Source organism: Ammospiza caudacuta, chromosome 3, assembly GCF_027887145.1.
Source record: "Ammospiza caudacuta isolate bAmmCau1 chromosome 3, bAmmCau1.pri, whole genome shotgun sequence".
NCBI classification, from domain to species: domain Eukaryota; kingdom Metazoa; phylum Chordata; class Aves; order Passeriformes; family Passerellidae; genus Ammospiza; species Ammospiza caudacuta.
In genome coordinates, this window is record NC_080595.1 from 60,395,550 (window position 1) to 60,422,910 (window position 27,361).

The 27,361-nt window shown below is 42.4% G+C and overlaps 1 protein-coding gene across 1 annotated transcript in view; it reads left to right on the forward strand.

The window, feature by feature from the left end:
- The window catches only part of FNDC1 (fibronectin type III domain containing 1), a 62,478-nt gene that overhangs the window by 15,117 nt on the left and 20,000 nt on the right, over window positions 1-27,361 (forward strand). The window contains exons 2-11 of the mRNA XM_058801490.1: window positions 7,620-7,829; window positions 8,218-8,316; window positions 10,125-10,239; window positions 11,325-11,512; window positions 12,223-12,330; window positions 14,519-14,707; window positions 15,484-17,850; window positions 19,600-19,733; window positions 21,524-21,635; window positions 22,600-22,986. Of these exons, the coding sequence (XP_058657473.1) occupies window positions 7,620-7,829; window positions 8,218-8,316; window positions 10,125-10,239; window positions 11,325-11,512; window positions 12,223-12,330; window positions 14,519-14,707; window positions 15,484-17,850; window positions 19,600-19,733; window positions 21,524-21,635; window positions 22,600-22,986 (3,909 nt within the window). The remainder of the gene's footprint in view (window positions 1-7,619; window positions 7,830-8,217; window positions 8,317-10,124; window positions 10,240-11,324; window positions 11,513-12,222; window positions 12,331-14,518; window positions 14,708-15,483; window positions 17,851-19,599; window positions 19,734-21,523; window positions 21,636-22,599; window positions 22,987-27,361) is intronic.

Here is a 27,361-nt window from a genome sequence, read left to right on the forward strand (position 1 = left end):
GCCTGATGTAAACCATGTGTTTTGGAGCTCATGTGTATTAGTGTGGGTGGCAACAAGGAGCCCCAGGGCCAGAGCTGTGCAGCCAGGAGAGCTTGAAAACCACCTGTTCAGTTCTTCTGGACTGTCAGGGGTTTCTGTCCTCCCATTGGACCTAAAGGAGCAATGACTTGGTGCCTCTAGCTCTGGAGCAGGGGTGGATTTCAAAATAAGTTGGAGACAAAGTGTGCTACCAAGGCTTCAGCTGGGAACTCGGAAGGTTTAAGCTGTGAGAGTAGTGAAGAGCTTTGAATGCAGTCTTGAATCAAAGAACTCGAATGTGGTGAGGGACATATTTAAGTGCTCATGAGACTGATATCATTTTCCAGGTGACAATTACAAGTGAAAAATGTATGCTGTAGTGGCACAGCTATGTTAAATAAAGCAAGGGGGCTTTTTTTAAGGCATAGCTGTCCACAGCATCTCTTGAGAAGAATGTGGAAAGAGAAAGATGGAAAATGCAAGTTTTAAAATTTTAACAGTGGGGTTCTGAGAGCTGTATGGCTCAGAATGGATGGCTTTTGCTGTTGCAGCTCTGGGTCCAGTTGGAGGACCTGTTTCCATAAGTTTTTGTTGCTTGGTTAGAGCATGCAGCAAAGCACATCTTCCTGAGTCTCAGTTCTCCCTTGCTAAGTGCCATGATTCTACCCCCTTGTCATGCTGGCTGAAGACACTATCCATGCCTTTGTAGCTATCATTTTAGAGGGAACCTCAGGTGGGCCCTAATCCATCCCTGCATTTCTCTGTGGCAAACCCTTGCCCAGCTATATGCTGTGAATGGTTGCACTGATACAAATGATGCTTTTCTGTCACCTGTGATGCCTGTTCAAGCCAACCAGTCACACCTGCAAGGCAGCAGGGTGAGAAGGCAGCTCTGTCCTCCTGGTGACTGGCAAGAGGAGGATGTCTTGCAAAGGAATGTGCACAGCCACATACCTGTTGTCCATACCTCACCTGTGGTTGCAGCGACTGTGCACTTCATCTGTTCTGGTGCTGGAGTTCTCTGTAGTGCCCATACCTGCCTGGTGAGCAACATGGTCACTGATGATGTGCATTGTAAAGGTTTTGGCTGTATAAATATGCTAGCAGATGTAGATGAGCAACATCATGATTAGAGCAAGATACCAAGGGTGCAGTCTCCAGGGAGAGCAGAAAATTATAGCCCAGTAAGTTAATGGAAAGAGACCCCCAGCTCAGTCTGTGAGTGAAGCCAGTAATGGTGAGGGCAACCCATGCCTTTGCCAGCTGGTTTCACCTGTTCTGTCCCCTCAAGGAACCCCCTAAGCTGTTGTCACTCCAGTACTACCTTTCCTCCAACTCAGTGAACAGGCAGGTGTTGGACAACACCCTGAATGGGCACTGCAGACCAGGGCCATGGCTGCAGTGTGCTCTGACAGCCTTTGTGAAGTTCCTGGGAGTCTTTGCACAGTGGTTTGATCACTGGAGAAGCCCAGATCTGAGGCCTCCAAAACCAGTGGGTGTGAGAGGCGGACACAGCCCAGCCTCAGAGGGCTCCCTTCAAAGGTCACTGATGCAGAAGGAAGCCTGTGCATTGATGTCAGTGGGAGAACGTGAAGCCTTTGATAACTCACTGTTGGTTTTTCCTAAGTTCGTAATACACGTGTTAATCGTGTAGAATTACATTCCTGAGTTTGGAAAGTGCCCTGGTCCACTGTGCTCAGCATTCAGAGGGCTCTTCAAAGGGAGCACTGGAAACTTCTGTTGACGCTGTCAATTTAAAGAATGTCCTCCGGATGCCAGGTAACTCCTCTACAGATGTATAATGGATCGCTTTCCTTAAATCAGACATTACCGCTGGATGCTGGTCCTCTGCCCGAAACTCCTGACCGGAGCCCAGTGAATTATGGCACAGATTCCATTGTGCTTTGCAGGAACTGAAGCGTTCCAGTCCCTGCTTTTTGCGCCAAGCAGAAGTGTGTGGAAATGTGCTAAATGATTTTTTCTTTTTTTCTGCAAGAAACAAAGGATGTTTATGTCACTCGCCTCTGCTGCTTTAACTGATTAGCTTATTTCCAGGAGGAGATCTGATGCTGAGTGTATAAATTAGTGACATTACAAGAGTTGGTCAGCCCACACAGGGGAAATTTAACAGTGTGTTTTAAAATGCAAGGGGACCCACTGATCCTGTAAGCCTCAGGGTGGATTTGTTTTTCCATTTCAGTCCTACTTTTTCTTAGGTCATATACTTAGGCTTTTACACGTGTTAACTGCTGCAGTACTCTGAAGATCCCCACTAGAGCTTGTGTTCTGCTCTGTGCCAGGGCAGGTCTGAGGGAAATCACTGATCCCAGAGTCTTGTGCATTTAGAGCAGTCAGCACATTGCAGTTCGGAGGGCCACATCAGCACTGTTTGAGCTGGCTCACCCACTGCAGGAAATATCTTTGCAGAGTGAACTCTTCTTGGGATGGCCCCAGTCCAGCCCTCATTGAAGCTGGTGAATTGCTGACATTTTCTTAACTGAGCTTGGGTCATCAACTTAAAAAAACCCCATCAACTTAAAAAAACTCCAGTAACACTTAGACAAAGTGGGGCATTAATTTTTTGGTGGAAAACAACTATCTTCCTGTAATATTGTGTTTGTGCTCTTTCTTATTTTCTTTTCTGCTGATGTGTCTTGGGGGTAGCTGTATGGTGACAGGTAACAGTCAGAGTATGTGAAGGTGAGGAGGAGAGCAGCCACCCCTGTGTGGGTTGCTGGATGAGAAATGTGAGATATTTTCTTTCCCCTTTGCTTTTCAGTTATGGTAAAATGACATTTTTCTTTTCCTGTTAATGAGTAATCAGCAAAGGTTGAAAGCCTTAAGTTGTACAAAGGACTGCAAAGCTTAGATGCCTGGCTTTGCTGGTAAAGCTCTGCTTTCACCTTGTCAAATACACTCTGTTTCATAATCTATTTCAAATCAGGTGAAAAAATAAGATGGTGTATCTAAATTGCTCCAACCCTTAAAGCCAATACAAAAGTGATTTATCTGTTGGAAGATAGGATGTGAGAAACATCCTGTTTGGGGGAAACCTGTTGGGGACATGAAGAAGAAAGAAGTGATCATATTGCAAAGTATTTTTGAAAACAAAAATTTTCCTGGTGAAGGTCTGGCCATGATACAGCCAGTACATGAACACTGCCACATGGATGTGGGGGTTTGCTCTCTGACTTTCCTCACAAGCAGCCCAAAAAGGGCGCCTGTAGAGTTGCCCTAGGATGTGTTTGTCATGTGTGCCCTGATCTTGAGTGTCACAGCTCAAGCTGTTGCATTTAGGAGTGGCCAATACAATAGGTTTTATGAGTATGAATGTTTTACAAAGAGTCTTACCTCACAAACGGAATTAAATTTAGAATTGCCCACTAAGGAATTGAAAGATAGTGTCACTTTTTTTCTTGTTCATTAATTAACTAACATTTTTTGCTACAAATACTGTTGACATCTTCATGAGGTAGGGCTTGGACACTTATGGAAATGCATATTATACAGAGTGTTGTTTCCCACAGAAATGGCTCAGAGATCTGGGAACTGCATCTGGCTGGGGTATTTTGTAGTCCTGATGGTGGTTTTGAGTGGAAAAGTGCAGGGTGTCTGTAAACTGAGTTGCTCAGCTCTGAAATTGGACTACAGATTGCCAGTGGTACAAGGTTCTTATCTCAAAGGACAGTTAGTTGAGCTTAGGGAGCAGTTAAAGTCTTTTTAAGACAGGAGTCTGCTTTTTGAGAAGGATAAATGAACTGAGCAGTTCTTTTCTTCTGAACTGCTCTTCTGAGCAGTACTTTTTCTTTAATCTTTCATACTGTTTTATCTGGTAAAGCAGCAGTAGTCTCAAGTACAGGGCTCAGAATCAGTAAGTCTCATTTTATGCTTAGAACTTAATTTAAAATAGTAATAAAAACCAAAACACCACATTTCCCCTAAAAAAAGCTGCAAAAATCCTGACAGTTTGCTGTTGCAATGCAAATTCTGATGATTTTTGGTCAAGTTGTCCATTGCAAAATTTCATTTACCAGCTACCATTTTTGGTCTTTTCTGATGACTTGTTATCTCTTAGCAGCTACAATTTCTGCCTCCAAGCTGTTACTTTGGTCATGGCTGGGTCACTGTACTCAGTCTCCCAGGCTTCTGCCTGTAAAAGAGAGATTGATAGTTGCTTATAAATTATATGGATGTTGTCTACTGGCTGTGCCAAATTATATGCCATCTCTGCAGCAGAACACATTTTTATAGGTCCAGTTTTCCAGTCCTGAAGTTATGGTGCACAAAGTGTAGAAAAGTTTTTGTTGACTATGGAAGGCAAAAGGAAAAATCTGTACCTGGACTTGCGGTGGTAAATTGAAGTGCCTGATTTTTTGTGGCCTCAAATTTCAATGACTTTTTGTACCTTAATAGGTTTGAGATGTCTTGTATGTTTTCCCCTGCAGTTATAGATTGATTGCTAGGGGTCAGTACTTCCCTTTTATTCTGGAACTATTTTGTGTTTTCCTTTGCTAGATAATTGATGAGACCCTCTGAAGAATCTGTATGATTTGGCAAGTGCAAGCTGCCTCCTTGTGTGGTTGTTCAGAGATGTTTTACCCTCAGCTTAGACCTTGTGCTTTGGGCTTACATAATTTGTAAAATGCTTTCCTACAGTACAGAGACATTTTGGCAATACTAGTGGACGTTTCATCTGTGAGAAGTCAGTCTCAAGGCTTTAATCAGCCCTAAATTTTTAGGGCCAAGATACTGTACAGTTTTAGGGCCAAGATTCCTGCAGTTCTAAGTAATGTTGGATTTCTAGACTGAAGAGAGTGAAAGGGAGTGACTCTTTCTCATTTTCGAGACTATAGGAAAGCATTTTATTTTAATGTAATTGCAGGTAGATCTTTAGATGAGTTCTGAAGATGATTGCCAGTTGATTTAGTTTGACCAGAGTGGAAGTTCAGAAAGCTGTTAAATCAGTTTTGGAACAAAAGAGAAAATGCTTACAGGGGTAAATAATGGGCAGATGAGGAAGACCCAACCTTAAGGTCAGTCAAGTACTTGGTTACTTGGTAGCTAATTATTTTAAGACTGTTTAAGACTATTGTTCCTGGGGAGTTCAGTATCCCCACAGGAAGGGGCATCATTGGGAGATGAATGACTTAAATTAAGCATTGGATTTATTATTTACTCCTCCAATCCCTTCTCTAGTGAGTGTAGCTTGTTTAGGATAGTTCTGATTTTTTGGTGTGATTTTTGTTGGTGGTGGTGGTTCTGAGGGATTTTTTTGAACATGAATAAGCCTGGCTAGGAGGACAAAACTCTGGTCTTTGGGATACAATGAGTTTCTCTTGTTGCACACTGTCTACAGTCCCAGGGTTATCCTCCTTGTGGAAATTCATATTTTTTTCCCCAGAACTAAGATGAGAGCAGGAGACCAGGACAAGGGGATGCTGAAGGGCTGTAACTGCAGAAGACAGTGACTCTCTTGGGGACTTAAGGAGTCTGAAATGTCCTGACTGGGAAGTGCCAACTCTTTGGCATGGCTAAACCTTGCGGGACAGCAACTTTGTAGGTACTTCTGTGGGGAGGTGTGAACCCAGCTTCATCTTCCCCTGTGTGGCTGAGGTCAGGGCCTTCAGCCTTATCCCAGACCAGACTGATGGCTCCTAGGCTGTGATAAGCTCCTGCTGCTGCTCTTCATTTTTAATGAGAAGTCCCTTTCTTATAAAGCCTGGAACAGACTTCACACAAAAGCATTGGTTTTGATGGATCAGCAGTTATCAACAATGCTATTTTAACCATTGCTGATAACTCCATCTTGGGTTTTAACTCCTGCCAGTCAAACTGTGATGAGAAATGATAAATAGAAACTGGAGCTAACTAGTGGAATGGGAACAATGGTAGTAGAGTGTGGTGCTACCATGAGGAAAGTAATTGAATCCTTGGAAAGCCCTGGTTTTAAAATCTCAGCTGATCGCCTGCATTCAGCCTTAGGCTCGGTACAATTCTCTTTGCCTAAAACCACATTTTCAGATTGAATACTTTCCATATGGCTTTCTGGCTGGGCTGGTTCCTTTTGTATCCTTCATCCCTTGCAACTCTCTATTTTAATTGCAGATGAAAGCTGCAGCTTTGACTGGGGAAGCAGTGTTCTTCCCAAAACATACAGGGCTCTGAGAGAAAACCAGCACAGTGTGTTTCCACTGCAGCCTGGAAAAACTTCAGGCACCTGGGAGAGCATGGCTTGTTGAGGAGAGGTGTTATTTCCCTCAGCCAGGGCTGGGATGCTCAGGAGAAATGTTGGGATCTGGGGATGTGGTGGCTACCAATGGCACATGGGCTCCAGTGAGAGCCTAAGGGAATGGGACTGGCTCAATCTGACAAACAGGAGGATAGGGAAACATCTCTCAGCAGCCAGCTGCTCCTTGATGGGAGGCTGCAAAAAGTCACTTCTTGGTGGGAGCAAGGCACATGAAGCCCTGTAATGCTGGGCAGCAGCTGCAGGTAGCTGTTTGGGAGGTTTGGGTTGGACATGAGGAAAATGTATGTGAAATAGCATGGCAGCAGGACCAGGAAAGGGATCATACCCCTGCACTTGGACTGATGATACTCAACTACTTTGAGTTCTGTGTCTAGTTTTGGGCCCCTCACTACAAGAAAGTCATTGAGGTGCTGGGGGAAGTCCAGAGAATGGCAGCAAGGCTGGGAAAGCTCTGGAGCACAGGTCTTATAAAGAAACATTGTGGGAGCTGGAGTTGTTAAGAATAGGTGAGAAAAGGTCTCAGGGGTGACCTTGTTAATCTTTACAACTGCTTGAAAGGAAGTTTAACATGGTGGGAGTCAATCTCTTCTCCCAAGTTGTAAGTGACAGAACAAGAGGAAATGGTCTCAAGTTGCCCAGAAGGAGGTTTAGATTGGATACTAGGAAAGTTTTTTTTTCACTAGAAGAGCTGTTAAGCCTTGAACCAGTGTGACTTCTTAAAAGAACGCTGCCAACTTGTCAGCAAATGTTAAAAAATACCCAACTTGCATGAGATACCTTTTACAGTGCTGAAGGGATCATATAATGGGAGTTTGGGAAGTCAGGAATGAAGGCATGTGCAGAACAGATATTTTAGATATGCCTCTGTTGGAGAACAGAACAATTAGAGATGGGTTTAGGAGAAAAGAACCTGCTTTTAATAGTAAAACTGTTCTGTGCTTCATTTTACACTGAACTTTAGCTCTTCCCAAAAAAATAAGGTACCGGTGTGCCTGAAGTGGGGAAAGAGGGTTTAAAAAAAGAAAAAGGAAAAGATTTAAACAGGAAAGCTACAAGACATCCCCAGTTTCTGGCAGGAGTCCTTGTATTATGATGTGTTTTCACTTTCAAGGTCTTGCACCAGTCTGTCTGAAGGGCCTGGGAAAAGGCACTGTTAAGTATTGTACATCCCACTTGGAAATCTTCTTGTTATTCCAATTTGGTTTTACAGAAACAATTAAAAGCTGTAAAATTATGCCCTTTGTTCTGATCTTTATAGATGTGCTTCCAACAGACATATGTGGAATGTGATATCATGCGCTCCATAGTAACTCTCACGGGGTTTGTGTGTGTGTTTGCTTATTTTGTGAAGAGAGAGGCATGCCAAGCAGACCTCTGAGAGCGCGAGCCCAGTCTCCAGATGGCAAGTTACCTTTTCGGTGGAGACCCCCTTATGGAGCAGGCTTCAGGGGTCCACACAGCAGATCCCAAGGCTATCCCCGTGGATATGGAGAGAGCAACCGAAGGATGAGCTACACCCCGATGCCGCAAGAGCGACAAAACCAGGAAGCAAGAAAACTGGGTGAGTGAAATTTCCCTGATAGCACCTGGCTTAGCTAGCACGCTTCTGTAGTCCCCTGCAGCTGCCAGGTGAGCACAGATAATGTGCTGTTCTAGGTATCAAAACCCCTTCTTCCTATAAATAAAAACACTTGTTATAATTGTGTCCTGTATCTTAGCAGAGTGAGGGCATTATGTAGAGAATTGTGTAGAAATTATAGGAGAACTTGATGCTATGTTAAAGAGACACCATGTGCAAGTTTGTTGTATTAACACCAGAGGGAAAGGGTGGAGAGAAGAGCCATAGCTCAGATTGTGCTTGCATGTGGTAGGACCACTCTGAAATCCATTCTTTCTTATAAATGAAAAAGGTTACAGGAAACCTTCTGTTTTTTTCCCTGCATGCACAGCCTCTGAATCAGTTCATGTGGTTTCACTACCATCAAGGGGCTCACAAGGAAGGAGCCAACCTGTCTATAGGTCATCTTTAACTAAAAGAAAAGTCACAGGTATGTTTCTTTCACATCTACTGTCAATGAGTGGAGACAATTGGATGCAAAGAGATAGCTTTGTGATTTTTACATGGAAAGTCTTTTGGTGCTAGAGCTACTATGTTTTTCTCTTTGTGGTAAAGACCTGGATGTATGTCTCTAATTCAAGCAGGATTAATAAAATAATATAATTTTGTAACATGGTTGGTTGAGTTTCTGAAGTCCTGTTTATTTTTTTTTCTTTAATCTTCTCCTCTCTGTCTACTGACAAATGTTACGCATTGCAGTAACTGCATGAGAAGACTTGATTAAATCAAAGCCAGGCCCCCCAAAATGATATGCCTTCTTTCTCTCAGATCCATAACCCCTTTTTTGAGGTGTTGATTACCAGAAGCATCAACCCAGCAAAAGTTTTCACTTCTATTGGAAAGAAGTGATTGCATGCTGCATTGCATGCCACGGTTAAAAAGGATGACTGAGATTCTGTACCATCTCCATACCAGTGTGCTTTTTCACCCCCTCACACTGTGATGTGAATGGCATGGGAATGGCAAAGTGTTTAGAAGGTTTTGATGGTGACAAACACCTATGCCAGAACTGAGAATTGTGGTTGAACTGTATTGAAATCCCATCTCACACCTTTTCCTTTCTCATGCTCACTTTCTTTCTTCAGGTGCTCCCATTGCAAAACTTTGTCAACAGGCCCCCTAAGCTACTTGTGGGTAGTAGATGGGTCATCTTGGCCATTTTGTATGGTAGCTGTTTGGCATTGAAAACCTGGAACTGTATGAAAACCCTGTGCATTAAAAACCTGATGGAAGAGGGGCAACGTGGCTCCCTGCTGCCTGCCATTTGTGCAGGCAGTGCTGGGTTTTGGGCTAATGCCCTTCTCTTGCTGAAGAGAAGGGCAATCTCTCCCTGAATTTCAGTCATATATGAGTAAGATCTCTAGAGACTGAGATCATCCTCCAGAGTTTACTGGCTCCTTTCCTTTCCTGAGACATCGATATTTTTTCCAATGTTACTTGTCTATAAAACTCTGTCTGGAAGGTCGTGCCTTGTACATTCTGTGCCTTTCGGAGCCTTGGAAATAGTTGTCATTACACTGGTAAGGAAAAATATTCAATCTCTCATTAGCCAGTAGATAGACTAGACTAAAACAACTGTGATGGACAGATAGAAAAGGGAACCTCATCAAAATTAAAAATCTCAAAATATCAAATTAGTTTCACCTAATTTTAAAATTTTGTAAATTATTTGTGAAAGGTACTCTGATATGTCAAAACAGCCCACTTGAATTATTTTTAAATTTCTTTTCTTGTACACCATAAAATAAATTAAAGCTGAATTCAAACAACCTGTTTGAAGCACTCAAAAACATTAAATAGACACTAATTATCCCTTGTAAAAAAAATTTTGAAGAAGGTGTTATTGCTCTTCAAAATGAAACCCGATTTTAAAATCTCAGAATTTTCTTTAAGACAAAATTTCTGCTCTCCAGGTACCTCTAGCAGTGCATTTGCTGCAGATGGTGAATATCAGTATGTTAGAAAACATTTGCTGTGGGTAACAGTTTGGGGACAAATAGAGTATTGAAGGACTGTAGAATGTATTAGTACTGTAGTCTTGCTGACACACAACTAACAAAAGAAATTATTTTTCCATGAAATACCATCAGTAATCAATGCAATTAGTTTTCTACTCCCACCTGTATTTCTAAATCAACTGTGCTGTGTGAATATTATTGCATCAGTTGAAGACATTTGCTGTTTTTTATGAGAACTCCAGTGTTGTTAATGATATGCTGTTCTGTTTTGCCTTTTCAGAGGAGGAAGAGGTGGAGGTGGCACAAGACATAACTGTTCGAGTTATGTCCTCTCAGTCTGTGCTTGTTACTTGGACTGACCCACTGTATGAAAAGAGGAAGGTTGCAGCAAATAGGTACTTAGTCCTGGGTTTTTAAATGAGTACTGAAGGGGAACTGCTTCCAATGCTCTACTGAATGCTTTTGCATTTATTTAATTGCTGTTGGTTATGAGAAAAATTTAGCTTGCCTCCTAGCGCCCTGCTCATTAGAATTTAGAGACCTGTGTGAGTGTTGTACTACAGGGGTTTACCTCTCTTTTGAAATGTTGCCAGCACCAGCTCTGGTATTTATTTGGCTATTCCAGTGTTGGTACACCACCACAGCCAGCAAATCCCCAAAGATGCATGGGCAAAGAAGGAGTGGGGGACAAGGCACAGCCCGCAGAGGTGAAGTGTTGGATTGATTGTCAAAGCAGACTACAGCTTTGAGATGACCATGCTGTGGGTGGAGTGGGAAAGACACATCACTGCAGTGGGAAAGACACCCATCATTGTACCCTGCATCCTCTGACCCTCCAGGAACCCCATGCAGCTGATGCTGAGCAGGCTGGGGCTCCTGTGAGTGAGAGCTTGGCTTGTGGCAGCATGCTGCAGCAGTTGGAGACCAAAACAAACAAGGAAATGGGCTGGAAACTGCCAAAGATCTGAAAGCACTGGATTGTGTTTCTCGGCCTGGGAACACTGAAGAGCTGTGCAAACTGGGGCTGAAGTGCCCTGAGAGTCACAGCAGGAAAACTAGTAATTTTAGATGTTCTCTGTTTCTTTGTGGAAGCAGTTATGTAGGCAGACAGATGGGAACTGAGCCACTGGTGCTGCTCTGGGAGCAAGGGCCTGCCAGCAATCCAGCCATGCTCATGGCCATGGGGCAGTGAGATAGGGGTGTGGAACCACCCAGCATGCCTGGCTCAGTTTTGAATAAGAATCTTGAAAGAACCATCTTGGAGAATCCATCCTTTGGGGTGAAAGCAATCACACTCCATTAGAGAAAGGAAAAAAACATGCAGGGTTTTGTTGTTGGTACTTTGTTGTTTGCACTTTGGTAGGTTCCTCCCCAAGCTCCAGCAGGCTACTTGAGGGCAAAGCATCCCTGTCCCACTCTGGTTCTGCTATTGCTGGGCTCCCACATGAACACTTTCCTTTTCCTGTGTTTCTGGTGCCAGGCAGTACAATGTTCGCTATCGGGAAAAGGGGGAATCGGCAAGGTGGGATTACAAGCAGGTGCCCAACCGGCGGGCACTGGTGGAGAACCTGCTGCCAGACACTATGTATGAGTTTGCCATCCAGATCCTGGAGGGAGAAAAGGAAGGCAAATGGAGCGTGTCTGTTTACCAGCGGACCCCAGAGGCAGGTATGCATTCAGAGGGTCCTTGGGCAAACACAAGGCATAGGGTTTGAGCTGTGGAACAGGTCTGACTTTAGGGAAAGCCAGCCCCAAGTGATTGCTTGGGGCAGCAGAGGGTTGAGAGTGTGGGAAAGGCCTCAGTGCTGCTGCCTGCATCCCTGTGGTAGTGAAGCACACCAGGAGAGTGCACTCAGCTGCTCTTGTGGTGCAAGGAGAACAAGGGGAAGTGGCTTAGGTATTTTTGTGGGATGGTTCATCACCTTGGACCCCTGCAGCTATATGTGCCCCTTCCTTTGAGAAGAGCAACCTGGCTTCCATTCTTCTTTGTGGACAACAAATTAAAATCCTCCCTCCACCATGGAGAAGCTGTCAGGCCCCTTTGTACAGGGAAATGCTCCATAACAAACAAATTACCGTGTCATTCTGGCTAAGCCACCATAGCAGTCTTGTGTAGACTTCCTTTTCTTAAAATTATGGAATAAAATTTTGCTATGGCAGTCTGAGAGAGAGATGTGACAGAGACAAGCATGGACCTGAGCCATGTGTACTCTTCACATTTATCTTTGAGAGATGTGACAGAGACAAGCATGGACCTGAGCCATGTGTACTCTTCACGTTTATCTTTGAAGTAGCTGCATAGGAATCTCTGCTATGGAGCAAAAGGTGTATGCTGTGCTGATTCTTACTTGCCTCTTCTGTGTATGGCTGTTTCCCAGCTCCTGCCAGCGCACCTGAAAATTTGGATGTTTGGCCATTAAAGGGGAAACCAACCTCTGTAGCAGCATCTTGGGATGCTCTTCCAGAGAGTGAAGGAAAAGTCAAAGGTAAGTCTTCACTGTTGGTTTCTAACTCCCTCAAGGAGCTGTTGTTCTCAAAGGCAGACTGCTGCCCTGCAGTAAGCTGGAACCTTGGCTGTGCCAGGATTCTTTCATTTGATTAAACCTAAGCAAGATTTTCATGTTTCCAGCCCAGTGTCTCCACAGTGCCACTGAGAAGCCACTGTCACTGTCTGCCTGGCATGTCACAGAGGTTCCTGGGGTATCATGCATGCACATTTTATCTCTTCTTCCATTAATAGGCAGGTCAAAATGAGGCTCAAGAAGGAAGTTTCCAGAAGGATTTTAAAGAATTAGTTGTAGAGGAAAAAGTTGGGTAGTTGCCAAGAAAGTGAGTGAGTTTATGTTGTGTTTTATTTCTAGTTTGTCATGGAAGGAAATCCTCAGCTTAAGAAGCAAACACAAATCTGATTTCAGAAGATCTCAGACATAAATCTTGTGTACTATAATGTTATTGGACATAGTCATAAAGATAGTTTGCCAGTTGGCTAAGATTTGCATAGAATTAAAGGAAAAGCTCTTTCTGGGATTTTTCCCTGTTTCCCTCTGAAAATGAGGCTGATTTTTTAGCCTCCTGTTCTTCAGTGGTTAACGAGATTGTGTTCTCAAATTGCACAAGTTGTTGGAGGTCCCTTATCAGCGCTACAGCATTTCAGGATTTGAAAAATCATTGGCCTGGAGGGAGGTACACCATGTCTGCAAGACCTGCTTTATGTGTTCTTCAGGACAGTGGTGGAATTCCTTCCCTTTTTGAAGTCAGTAGAATCTTGCCAATTACTTCAACGGAGCTGCAGTTGTGTCCAAGAATCATTATTTCTGTAAGAAGGGTCATGCAGGGACATTATCTGATATTTCAAGTCTGCTCCTAATTTTGACCAATCTGTAGCCCTTTGTGCAGTTTTGTCTGCATTCTTATTAGATCATTCATCCAAGGCAATAAAGATACCTAATATTTAAGGGCTGAATGCTTATACACATCTAATATATCATTGTTTGAGTATGAAGTGTTACAGGAGATGTCTTATTTTTAAACTAAATAAATGACAAGATATTTTTACTGGCTAAATAAAATTACTGAATTAGCATTTCATGGTCATTTTGATACCATGTGGTAATAAGGAATTTTTTTCTTTTGATCCTTTTGTTTTTCAATCCTGTCCTTTTTTGTATTTATACCACATATTAAAATAATGGGAAACGGTGTTCTCCAGTAGTCATTTAAGAGTTATCAGAAGCTACACCAATGTCTCTGCTATGGAAGCAATGCTTGTGTAAAAAGAAGGAAAAGAAAAAACATTCAAAGAAAAAGGATTCGTGCCTTCCGATACCTTGATTTGTTTTTCAGTGGAGCATTAAATTTATTTGCATATAAAATATAAATGATTTTTCCCTTGATTTTGATGAACTGTGCATGCCTTATTTCTTAACACAATAAATATGGGGTCACTTTCAGAAAAAAAAAAAAAGATGTTGTTATATTCTAGATTTTTCTCATTGTGGCACTGTGGCTCCTCAGGTATTATTGTGGGTTTTTGTGTAGACAGAGAAAGCTGGCAGCCTGTGAAATTTATTATCAAAACCCTGGTGTTGTCTGATACCTGTGCCTCTTACAGAGGATTTGAAAAGAAAACAGAGCTTGCACATATCTGACATTTCACCTGCACTTCTTGGGAGTATAATGGGAAGATTCCTCTTCATGCCCAGAATTGTTCCTATAGGGGTGAAATTTCTCTCTACACAGAAAGCTAAGACAGAGCACAGGTATCACAGTAATTCAAAACTCGAAGGTGAGAGCAAGGGGAGTTTCAAAGTGGCAACCAGACCTTGCTTTGCTCTCTCTGCCATGGTGTTTTACCCTAGCTCTGGCTAAGCACAGTGTGTCATATTTAGAATTTATTGGACAGATGTGATGTTGCTACCATTTGGCAAATCTGCAGCGCTGATGTTTTCTGGTAGAAGTATCTCTTCTGAATAAGAACAAATATTCAACTTAACCTACATATATACGTGTATCTCTCTCTCATGTCTTTATACTCCAGCTGTTGACTCGGCGTGCATTGCCAGTGTATTAATTTTAGTAATGCACGTTCTAATTCATCCTACCCATACAGTCTGTGCGCTGGAAACAGGACTGTTTTCAGTTTCCTCCTTCCAACCGTCTGCCAAATCATTTCAGAATACATTCTTTCATACGCCCCGGCTCTCAAGCCATTTGGAGCAAAGTCCATCACCTACTCTGGAGCTACAACATCAGCCATAATAGATGGTCTGCAGGCTGGGGAGCGCTATATTTTCAAAATTCGCGCAGCAAACAGGAGGGGACCGGGTCCTCAGTCAAAAGCCTTCAGTGTCGCCATCCCAGCAGGTGAGCACCAAGCCATGAACCAGTGCTGTAATTCACCTACTCTCTTGCCTTGGTCCCAGCTGTGTTAATTCTTACTGACTCAACTCCTCTGCACGCTATCTGACCTGTGGGATTTGAGTTCCTTGGTATTGTTTTTGCTTGCTCTTTTCATCATTATATTGCCCAAATAAGTCTTTGTCACTCTGCAGCATGCAAAAAGTTATTTTTATGGACATTTTAGCGTCTTAAATAAATGCATGCCATAATCTATGACAACACTATGTGTTCTTGTTATCCAAAAGCCAATGAGTGCAATGCTCTGGGGTTTTGACTACTCTGTTCCTGACAGCTCCCACTCTTAAAAGTCACTTTAGTGTCTTAGATACTACTCCCTGTGTTTGGCTCTTGCCAAAAAGTTACTGTTGTAGGGACAGAATATTTGCTGGGTTAGCTAAAAAGATGGGCCACAGCCTAACATGGGATAATGCAGCACCGTGCCATCCACATGACTAAATTCTGCTGAAGATTTGGTTCCCCTGAAATGGTGTTGCAGTTCCTAATTTTAGATATTTCATTTTAATTGTTCTAAGTTTTACCCAAGCTACAGTAATTCCACATAGGTACCTTCCTACAACCCAAAACTTATCTTGGCTGGACTCCACAGCCTGGTTAATGCAGTAATAATTATTGTCCCATATTCTCATAAGTTTTGTTCTTGCTACCTGGGTGTTTTCTGCTTTTGGTCAGTTTTTATGAATCTTCTATTGTTGCAAATAAACACTTCTTTTTGCCTCTAGCTGCTCATGAGGATTCAGTTGCTCAGCAAAAGACAAATATCCAAGATAATTCAGAGGCTAAAAAGACTGGGAATGCTGGCTCATCTCCTTCTCAAAGTTCTTCTGTTTCTTCAAAAGCCCAGCTGTCACCTTCTTCTAAGCAGCTGCCTGTTCATTCACCTAGTGTTAGTGATAAAAAGAGTCTTCTTTCTGAGTATAAGAACAAAATCTTGACTCGAGGAGTCCTAAGTAAATCTCAGTTACCTTCTAGAAAGACAGGAGAGCTGGAATCTGACCTCCAATCCACTGAGGTGACAGATGATCGTGATTCATCCCAGGAAGCTACAACGTCACCACCAAAAGCCCAGGATCAGAGGAGGAATATTAAACCCTTGTCCCTGAGTCGGCCAATCCACCCTGTCCTTGCCTCAGGAAGGGTGTCTGTCCAAACCCACACATCTGAGGTGTCGAGCCAGAAGAGCACAGAGGAACGTGAGCCACCAGCACTGTTACCATCCTCAGCACGACACTCTTCTGCCTCATCCGTTCCCAGATACACAGATAATGAAACCAAACAGTTGAGGCAAAGCAACAACAATGTGCCTTCTAAGTCCTCTTCCCAGCCTCTGCCTGCCAAAAGTAATGGTCTTGTGAGTAATGTGGAAGGGAAGCCTGACCCCGTGCTGGTGAAAGCGTCTTCTAAAGCCTCAGAGCCCGGTCGCCAGGCCTCGCCATCGAGTCGGCAGTCTGCTGTCTCTCACGAGGCTGTCTCAGGCCATCGCAGTAGGTCTGGCTCTCTAGGCCGTTCACACCAACCTGCTTCCAAATCAGCAGACTCCCACGCTCATAATAGCCGTAATGAGTTTGACAGTGAAGAAGCAGAGGACAGAGCAGAACAACCAAGTTCTAGGTCACAGCAAACAAGGCTATCCTCAGGCTCCAGTTCCCGCACATGGAAGGATTCGAAATCAGCTGCGGCGGCAGGCTCATCAAGGTCTGCTGTTCCTGCTTACACTTCACCTCGTTCTCGCTCCTCCACCAGTGCCAAATCCAATGGAAAGGATGTTGATAAGAATTATAGGGAGGACTCAGAAGAGGAAAACCCCTTATTTCCTTCTTTGCCCTCTTCCAGGCAGTCTTCTTCAGCAATCCATTCCAAGAGAAGAAATCCTGGTCCTGATTCTCGCTCCAGAGAGACATATGGTGAAAAATCACCACACTCTGACTCAGAAGAACAACAAAGCCAAACAGCTGCTCCAGAAAAACATTCTCATTTGCAGTCATCTCTTTCCAAATCCAAACCTGAAGAGCAGGGCAATCGAGAGGTAAAAGAAAAGCTTGCTCGATCAAAACCAAGCGAGTCTTTGCCTAGAAAGACACTCTCTTCTCGGCTGCCAGTGGAGAAGACTTCCCACTCAGAGCCTCCACAGAGGGCACAAACCAGTCCTTCCATCCTGCATTCAAGGGGCCGACGCCTCCCATCCCACCGCTCTGTCTCATCCCAAAGTAATGAAGAGTTGCAGGAAGAGGATGATGAGGATGAAACAGAAGGCAGTGACAGAGCAAGCAGGCACTCTGTGTTTCTTAAAGAGGTGTCTTCTTCTAGGGGATTATCTGCTTCTTTCTCTCAGGGAAGCTCAAGTTCATCTCAATCAAAGCAACAGCAGACAGGTTCTCAGGTACCTTCCTACAAGCCAAAACACACTCAGCCAGACTCCAGTTCTGCCAGTGATACAGCAAAAGACAGCCAGTATAATCAAAGGCTGTCACACACTTCAAGACAAACTCGTCCTTCGTTGCCTACTCGCTCAGGGGTTGCTACAAGAACAGCATCCCAAACAGAGAAAAAAAAGGGCTTGTTGCCCTCAAAAATGTCTAACACTGAACTTCCTCAAAAAGTTCCTTCCCTCTCTTCATCTAAATCTCATCAGTCAGTTTCTAATGAAGAGGATGATTATTACAGTGAATATGATCAGAAAGAAATGGAAGAGAAACCCACATCTTTGGCTGCAAAACGGTCCCCTTCTGTTTCTAGAGGTAACAAAAATGTATATGAAGACACTGCTAGCAATAAAAGAAAATCTATGGACACTCTTCTACCTCACAAACTAAGTTCTGAAGAAGAAGAGATGGAAAAACCTTCAATATTAAAAATGTTTCCTCCTGAATCACCAAGAAGCTCTGCCACAGCATCACAGACTACTCAGTCCTCTAAAAAACATACCCCATCTAAACCAAGCTTTGTCTGGCCACGTTCTTCTGCATCTACCACCACACACACCATTTCTCCAGCAGTTTCTTCCACTTCATCTCCTCGTCAGCGACTACTGAACTCCAGGCTAGGGAGCCCTTCCCAGCGCCAATTTGTTAGACCTCCTTATAGACCAGGTATCCTGCCTTTGTTGTACTAATGTCACTAATTGTGTTTTTCCTAGAGTCAGCAGTTAGATGAAAAGTCCTCCAGCAGGATACAGGTTCAATTATTTAGTATAATGCGTTGCTTTTTATTTTGGTGGTAGCTGGGAAGCCCAGTTCTTGGGGATATTGCCTATTTGGTGTAAAGTGGTGCCCCAGACCCTTTCTCCTGTGGTCTGATCTGCACAGGATCCCATGATCCGCAAAGAGGGTGACAGAGTTAGGTGCTAAATTGGAAAAGTTCCTTATTGAGCAATGACTTCACCAAATGCTCATTGAAAGCTCATTTGTACTCAGAATATGCCAGCCTCTCAGGTACATAGCTCTTCATCATGGATTGCTAAAAGCCCTTTGTAGGTTCCATAGTACCACCTTGCCCATGCCTAGACAGTGAAGTGTTTCCTCATGATGCCCTGGCATTCCATGTTTTCTTTGATGATTTTTTAAGTCACTTTCCTCTTTTTTCTAACCAGCAGCTCAGGATTGCCCATATCTGTTGCCTATACCTGTTGCCCATCACAGCTAGACCATCTAGTACCGTTATGGCTGTGATTTCCCCAAAAGTTAGAGGCTTGTTTCTGACAGAATATCTGCAGACCTAGTAGAATAGAGGGTCCACTACAGATCAAGGTATTTATTCTTCATGTCACCTATGGAAAATCCCTGACAGCCTCAGTGACCTTGCTAGGTAGAAATACCTTTTCTCCCTCCAATGCATGGACATCCAAAATAGTATTTAGTGACTGGAATGTTTTAGTAAATACCTTCTGTGTTTTCTGTAGGTAGTAATGTTTGGTTTGAAGTGGCCTTCCTGTTCCACAATGAGGACTGTATATCTGGGCTGTTGCATCTGATATGCTTTAGTCAGACTCAGTGTTGTGTAGAGATTCACCAGCTTAAAGATCTTTAAGGTGGGAGTAGACCTTGAATAATACCATGGGGGATGAGATGTATGACTGAAAAAAATAACAGATTTCTCTATGGAGGTTATTTAAGGTTACTACCAGCAATGCAATTGTGAAGTTATAGCCAGCAAGTGTTCAGTTAATTTTTTTTCCCGGTCTATATTTTTTTCCCACTATATTTTTCTGGAAGCAAGTCTCTGAGATAAGATGTGAAAGTTGCTACCCTTTCAGAGCTGGGGCGCCTACAGCTCAGTGCTACTGCTTCTCCACTTCTGACATGACTGTACTTCTGTTTAGCAGTAGTTTTTTAGCTAGAGAAGGAGATTCCTTCATTTTCCAAGTTAAAAATATAGGAGTAGAGATAATTCCTATGCCTTCTCATTTCAGTTTGTCACTACAACTTTGTATAAGGATGACTGAACAAGTGGTTGTGTTTAATAATGGTTTCTTCCTTCATCTCATGTCTGAAAGATCATTTACAAAGATCACAAACATTTTAATGACTGTAGTGCCATGAAGAAATGTTGCCCTGCTTTCTTAAGAAAAAAAAATAGACCAAATTAACAAGATAGAGATGAACAATGAGTGTTTAACCTCTTCAGAAGAACAATTTCAGATTCTTGTGTCAGTTGCAAAAATCTGACAGTGTCACAACAGTTGCTCCAAGAAGAAACGGAGTGCCTGGTTTGTGGAGTGTGGTGAGGCCTCTTTCTGTTCTTGTTTATACTCAGATCAGCCAGAAAATGCATTTACTTGCAATTTAAAATATGGCTTGCACAGCTTTCTTCAGAATAGTATGTTTTCTTCCCTGTTTCAGGTTATAATGGCAGACCAAATCTTACAATGAAAAATGGAAATGGAAACGGAAATGGAAATGGTAAAGTAATTCCTGGTAATAATGGAAAACCAAGCGGACAGAAAGTAATCAATGGCCCTCAAGGAGCAAAGTGGGTAGGGTGACCTTCTCTCTAAATTCAAGATGTTTTGACCTTTTATTGTACTTGTATTTTCATTAAGAAAACGCAGGTAAGCAGTGCCCTCAGTCAATGCAGCTTTAAAGTGAAGCTATTCTTAGTGGTTTAGTTTCCACTGTTCCACTGAAATCTAAAGACAAATTCTGGGTTTTGTTATTTTAACATTTTAAATTTAAATTTAAATTTAAATTCAGTCTGATGGGTTAAATTTTAAACCATAACATTGCTCCTGTTAAATTTAGAGAAACATTTTTTCATCAAAGTCAATGAGATTTGTGCTCCCCAGTGGCTTGGGGACTCTTGACACTGTGGGCTCTTTGCTGTGCACTGTGAGTGGAGATTGCCTGGAATAGCTGCTGTGAAAGATGTGCTCAGCAATGCTTCTCCCAGACTCTCACTCCAGGTAGAAGCTCCTGAGCAAGACTTCTGAAATAAAAAGTGCCTCCATAACTGTCACAATGCTTTAAATGCACTTATGTAGATTTTTGTTTCCTCATGTTTCCCAAGGTATATGCAGAAGAGCTCTGATACCATTGATAGGAAAGCCTCACAAGCTGTGTACATGCCCATACATTGTCTTTTAACATCCTTTACAATGAGTTTTTAACCAAGGAAAGCAAGGGAAGGAGCTGTTGCTTCCTGCATGTTTTCACAAGAGCTGAGCAGTAGGATTTTGTGATCAGCCTCCCTGGCATCAGCAGAGCTGCTTGCACCTGGCATGACACATAAACACATTTATTTTATGGCCACTTCAGTCTTACCCTTTTCATTAGAGGAACATTAAAAAGTGCATCAGGTGTGTCACATTCAAGGGAGGCATTTTGACAAGGATACCCAAAGTCCTTCAAATGGATTCCGGGAAGTGGGCTAGGGAGGTCCTTGGAATGCCATGAGGCATCTCTGCCTCTTGAGGGGAAGGCATTGCTGCTAGCAGGATGAACACCTTGCAAAGCAAGAGGATCTATGCCAAATCTGGTGCCTGGAGGGCTTCAGAGACTGATCTCATAATCTGCTGTCCTTCCTGCTGCAGTCTTTTTCTCAGCACCAGATGTAAGTCTGTCTTGCCAAACTGGAATTGCTGTTTCTGTCTCCTTCCCAGTTTCCTCACAGTACTTAACACCTTTTGCATTTTTGTGTTCTGTGGCTGTGTCTGTTACCTCAGGTTAAAACAGCATAAAGTTCAGCTATTTTGGGTTGAAATAGCAAAAAGGACTGAATTTTAACTTCAGTTAGCTCTGGAATTCAGTCCAAGCTCTCAGACATATTTGCTTTACGAGACAGAGGCTTTTCTTCAGTCTCCTACCCCAATTAAAATCTTAGCTACTTTGTTTTTACTACTGTTTCAAAATAAAGTAACTAGTCTAACATTTAATTTTTTTTTTAGTTAGACATAATTCTAAATCCCATCTTCAAAATGACTCAGCGTCATACTGAAATCAGTATTACAGGAATTCACCTTAGGAGTGGTGCAGCCCAAGAAAATCAAAGGATTTGCTCATTTGCACACGAGAGCTACAGTAGGTGATATGAATATGACTGTGCAGCTCTGGACCCCAGTTCCTGGGAATCTGCTTTCTTCAGCAATTGTACTTCAGTGATTACTATACACTAAGTTTTAAAAGTTCCAGTGTGCTGTAGCTATTCCTAAGCATCACACTTAGAGTCTGAATTTCCCCAGGATTTCTGTTTCTGCAAATTGAAATTCCGTTGAATTTATTTTCACCTCCTCTTGCATTAGCTAAACTTGAGTCCATCTATTGCTTTTAGATTGTAGATCTTGACCGAGGGCTGGTGTTAAATGCTGAAGGAAAGTACCTCCAAGACTCCCAAGGCAACCCTCTCCGAGTGAAATTAGGAGGGGATGGACGTACAATTGTTGGTAAGTTACAACTTCCTTCTTACAGAGAAAAGCTCTGTAGTTGTTGTACATATGGTACAAATATTTGAGCTGTTGAATGCTTCAGGCATCCCCAGGTCCCCTGCAAGCCATTTGGAGTGGCTTGTACCTCAAGTCAGCACATTGCAGGACCTGGGGAGGCTTTGAGTCACCCGGTGAGACTCCAAGAATCACTCAAGTCCATCTCACTTGTATAGCATTAGAAAGGACTGCAGAACTGAGCCAGAGCTGAGCCAGACTGATGAGTAGAATAAGGGTTGATGATTGTTTATATCTTTGTTTACATAGGAGTAATTATTTCCCACTGCTAGCACTGTACCAGCCATATGGATGTGTTAGTTTCATTTTTTTCTTCTAAAGCTGACCACAAATAGTAAGAAACCCTGTTTGTGTTCTCTGAAGACTGCTGTTTGCATGTCAGTCCATCTGTACAGATCTCTTGAATACAAATTCAGTGCCCATTGTTAACCTGGCCACCATGAATATTTACAGTACCAGAATTTGGCACACAAGCTTATCTGCAGTGATAGCATCTTGCCAGCTCATCCCAGATTTTCCTTGCATGTGTTTGACATTAAGGAACAGAATATGGATTCATCATACATTTCATCAACAGTTAGTTGATGAGAGTGACTTAGATGAAATGCCATTATTGTCTGCACATTGTGATTCTGAAATGAATCCTCCCTGGAGTGTTTATCAAGCAGCTGAAAAATGTGAACACCACTGCGGTTTTTTTGAGGTTCTTCTGAACCATTTTCCAGCTTCCTTAGCCATGGCTCTTTCCTAAGTAACACTCTTCTTCTCTGTTAGTTTACTTACAGAAGGCTCTATTCACTCTATTCAGTGCTTTTGTGGCATCTACTGTGATAAAACACAGTAATGCTTAATCCTATAAACCTGAAGTGGATTAACGGTGAGATTTTTTGGTTTTGTTCTTTCTTAGATGAAAAGGGTGCTCCAATGGTGAGTCCTGATGGATTACCTTTGTTTGGACATAGCAGATTTAGTAAACCTGTAGCGAGTGCACAAGATAAACCAATAATAAGCCTTGGAGGAAAGCCTCTCATTGGTCTTGAGATGGTTAAGAAAACAACCACTCCCTCAACTACTACTACAACAGTACCTACAACTACCACGACCACCACCACAACCACTACAACAACTGTTGCTACAACCACCACCAGCACCACGACCACTCCAGAGCCGACCACCACTGAGCAACCCACCGAGAAACCCGCACCCACCTGTCCTCCAGGCACCTACGGGGAGTATGATGATGAAGGCAACTTGCTCCTGGGCTTGGATGGCCTGCCAGAGTGCAATGCAGAAGGTAATTTCCTTTTGTGCTGTTTGAATTCCCGTGGCTGTGCTGTTTGTCTCAGCACAGTTACACAGATGTGGAATGGTGAAGAATCTGCCTCTGAAGATTTTGGTCCATTTGATAAGGTAGGAGCTGAGATTAGAGCATATGAAGAAGTGTTTGGGTGATAAATGGATTTTCACTGGCAAATGCCAACTTTCACCAAAGCTGAGGTTTTTTTGTGAAATTGTGTTGTTTTCAGCAAATTTCTTACATCCACTTTTATATGTTCACTCACAGGGGTACAAGTCTAACCAGTAGCTTTGTGGTCAAAGCAATTACATATAAGTTTTTCTCATTCCATTTCAGGCCAGGGAAGGAGCTGGAGGAGCTATACATTTTGTCTATGTTGTGTTCGCTTATCACAATGAATTCTGAAAAGTCTCTCTCTTGAGCCATGGTGGAAACAGCATTTGCAAAGTGAGATTCTTGCTCTCTTGCCAGCCCTTGGAGATAGATTGTCTAGCAGGAATGCAGCACAGCACAGATGAAGCTGGTGAAAGGCAACCCAGGCTCTGCACAGATAAGGCAGAGAGTTGTACACTAATTTCTTTAATATCTGAAGATATGAACCAGTGTCAGTGCATGTCATTTTTTGCTGTTGCTGTTATAAAAGCTTAGGTTGTGGTGCCAAACTGAAATCCAAAGTAAACACATATAAATGCACTAGAGTCCTTTGGTGTTGAGCCTGTTCCCTGTGGTGTTTTATGCTTTCAGCACCTGGATTGCAAGTGAGTTAGCTGCTTATTTTAATCCTCAACTCATTCTACCAATGGGCAATAGCAGCACAGCCATAACTTTACCAGCTGGTTGGCAGTCAGACATCTGACAACTGCAGCAGCCAGTTTTAATGTCTAGTGAAGCCCCTTTACCTTTCTCCTATACACCTGTGTCTCTTAAGTCAAAGTAGATTTACAAGTAGGCCATGAAACCATGGCCTAGGAAGCTGAACTATCACTTTGAAAAGGGCAGTGATATAGAAAGGTGCGGCTCCAGCAACTCACAGTGAGTCTAAGGATGGAAAGACCTGGGAGAAGATCTCAGAAGCAGAAAACAAAATTCCCTTACCCGTGGCCCATGACAGTTAATGAGTGAGAGATGTCAGCTCCTTGTGCAGGTAAAATTACAATGAGTTATAGTGTTAGTATTTATTAAAATTAGCCACCTCTGACACTGTGCAGTTATAGAAGCATGCTTGCATGTGTAGATATGCACAGATGTCAACAGACACACACACACATGTAAAAATCATATCTTCATTAAATATTAATATGAAGAGTTTTGCTTTTCCCTATAGAAAGTTCATAGTTCTTAATTGTACTTACAAAAGTGTTACAAATATTGTTATATATGGTCACTCTCATACTTTCAAAGTTGTCTAAAGGGAGCCATGATTTTTGGTAGTTAGAATCCCTCCCACACCCCGCAGCTCCTTTTGCTTATCTTAGATGTTGATTACATCCTGTAACGTTTCCTCTTTTTTGGCCTGTGCTATTTGGTACCTGGAGGACCTCTTCTGAGAATTCACATTGTAAGAACAGTAGAAGTTCATGACATACATCTGGGGTTAAATCTGAAGGTAGCCTCTAGAAGATGAGCAACAAAATCCTTTGCAGTGTTAGGTTTAGCAGAGTTGTGGGCTGGGGAATTTTCATGTGATTTTCTGAACACATAAAAAATTCTGCTTTTTGCCTTCTACCAGATGGGCTTGTTGAATCTTTGAACTTGATAGAGGCACGAATGAAAATTAAGTTTTTAGTCAGGCTGTGTGTTCAATGAGAATGGCCTTGAAGTAACTCATAAAGTGCCTGGCATTTTGACAGTGTGTCTGCCAGTGCCTCACAGTGGAAGGCTGAAACGATGGTGCTGGGTTTCTGCTTCTTACCTGGTTCTTAAGGCTAATTATCTTATAGCTTCGACAATACTAGTCCCTACCTGGGAATTTGGAAAGCTTCTCTGAAGAGACTTTTTCAATTTTTTCAAATCTTAGTGACCTGCTTCAGGATTAGATAAACACAGGAAAACAGTCTGCCTGTTCCACAAAGAACTTGCTAGAAAAGTAAAGATCTTTGTGGTATTTATTTAATGATGGCTGTTACTGTTTAACAATGGAAGTGTATATTTCAAGAGAGCTAAACTACTACTCAGTTATCAAAACAATGCAATTTTCACTTGACCATTTCCAAATTACTTTAAATTATAGTTTTATCTTGTCTTTCCCTTTAATCTGAGTCTAGAAATTACTCCACATTGTTTAGTGAAATACTTTTTCTGCCAAAGCTTGATATTTGTTGCTAAGGGCTTTATTCACAAACAGGGTCTGCAAGTGCCAAAACCCAGCTCCAAATGTTCTACTTAAGCTTTGGCAAATTCTTTTATCTCTGTCAGGATTTCTTCTTGATCCAGCAGAATTTATTACCAGCTTTTCACTATATTCATCAATCTTTAACTCTCAAGGAGGAGTTTGGCCACACAAGCATGATTTGTCAGTGAAATCAACTCAATTTTGTTCATGAGCTCACAAAGCAAAAAAACAGGTGGAGACTTAACCACGCGTTACTTGTGATAAAATCAAGTGATGGAGTAAGACAGCTAGACTATCCTTACAGATGCCAAAAGTCTGTGGCAAGTGGTCATAGGAAGATTTGGCCCCATTTATTACAGGCAGGGTTTACTCAAGAGATTCAGCAAAGGGTGATGGTGCAAAGTGAAGAACTGCAGCTGGAGTGTGTACAGAAAATAATAAAATGAGAGGTCTGTTGGAGAGTACTCTTATTGTCACCATGACACAGCTAATGCTAAACAAGCACAGTAACTGAAATTGAGTACAAAAATAGAAAATTAAATTTGGCTTTGCTGGGCTGTACATAGGCCAAGGACTTACTAGCTAATACTCATGGATGAGTTGAAATCTGCTCATGGAAGATTTCAAATTTCTGCATATCTGATCCTCTTTATTCCTTGGATATAGGCAGTCAAAGGTAAGTGCATACGTTATAGATGTTGGTTGATGTTGGCCAGTTGTGGGTAGATGTGCAGAATTCAGCAAAGAATCTACTTTGGGACTGACTGCCCTCAGAGAAGACAAGTGACTTCCAAGGGGATCATCTCCTGAAGAGTGCTGCAAAAGTCTACCATGAGGAAATATCAGATTCTCATATATGAAAGTCTGACAAGAATGAACCCATTTCCTGTGTTTTAAAGCATATTTTGGCATTAAAATCACGCAGTGTATTTAAAATAAAATTATTTTAGGAGAAAAAAAGCAGTTATACAGTAATTGTTGGTTCCAAAAAAAAAAATCAGCAAAATTAAAATGTATCGTTCAGATTATATTTGTGAGGTTTTTAACATTGGCAGTTGAAACTTTGCACTATTTGCAGTTCTGGTTTAGTTGAAAATAACACTATTGCTTCCATACTGAGTGTTACAGGAGTGTGACCAACGTGTGTGAAGTGTCTGGAGGTCAAAGCTGTCTTTCTCTTGTCTTTGTTCCAATGCTGGCCACTCCCCAGCCCCAGCATTGCGTGGGAGACTTCTGATGGTGCCTGCAGTGGGTTACAGCACAGTGCTTTTGTTTTGTTTGCGTGGCTTTTTATGACTGTGCTGAGCTTTGGGTACCCTTTGGCTTCCCTAAATAATGTGGAGAAACACTTTCCTCAGAGTGTGCAGGAAAACCTTTGGGATTCAACAGATGAGGTACTTGATGGTTGATGTATCTGGTGCTGGATTCATGTCCTGCAGAGATAATGAGATAATATCACGGAATAGTCAGCTGGGAAATCTATTGGTGCATCTGCATTGGGTTTTGGGGTGCATCAGTAGAGAGTTTTTGATGTGCACCTCATAATCATCTGTCCTTGCTGTGCTTTCATTTGCATCCTGGAGCAATCTCACTCTGATTTCCTGAACTGAATTCATGCTGGGTGAAACTAATGCAGAGCAGTGCTTCAGGATTACACCTATGTGGCCCAACCTGTAATGGGCAGCCATTCCATAGGATCAGAGTAGAGCTAGTGCAGAGTAAAACCCCAGAAAATCCAGCACTAATTACTTCATTCTACAAATCCTTTCCTTTTGGGCTGCATTTCTTGCAAGACCATTGACATGGGCTATAAATGTCATGGCTCTGTGGGCTGTTTGTTTTTATACCTCCATAAAAATATTTGGGTAGAAATATTTAATTCCTTGGTTGGTTTTTTTGGCATATAATGTTTTCACATTTGCTGCTTCTGAGACTATAAAATATTGTCAAATCCAGATGTGATCTTTATATAGTTGCTGGCAGCCTACCTTTGCTCCAGAGCAGCTGGGGCCTGGGGCAGAGCTTCTGGAAGGTGGTTAC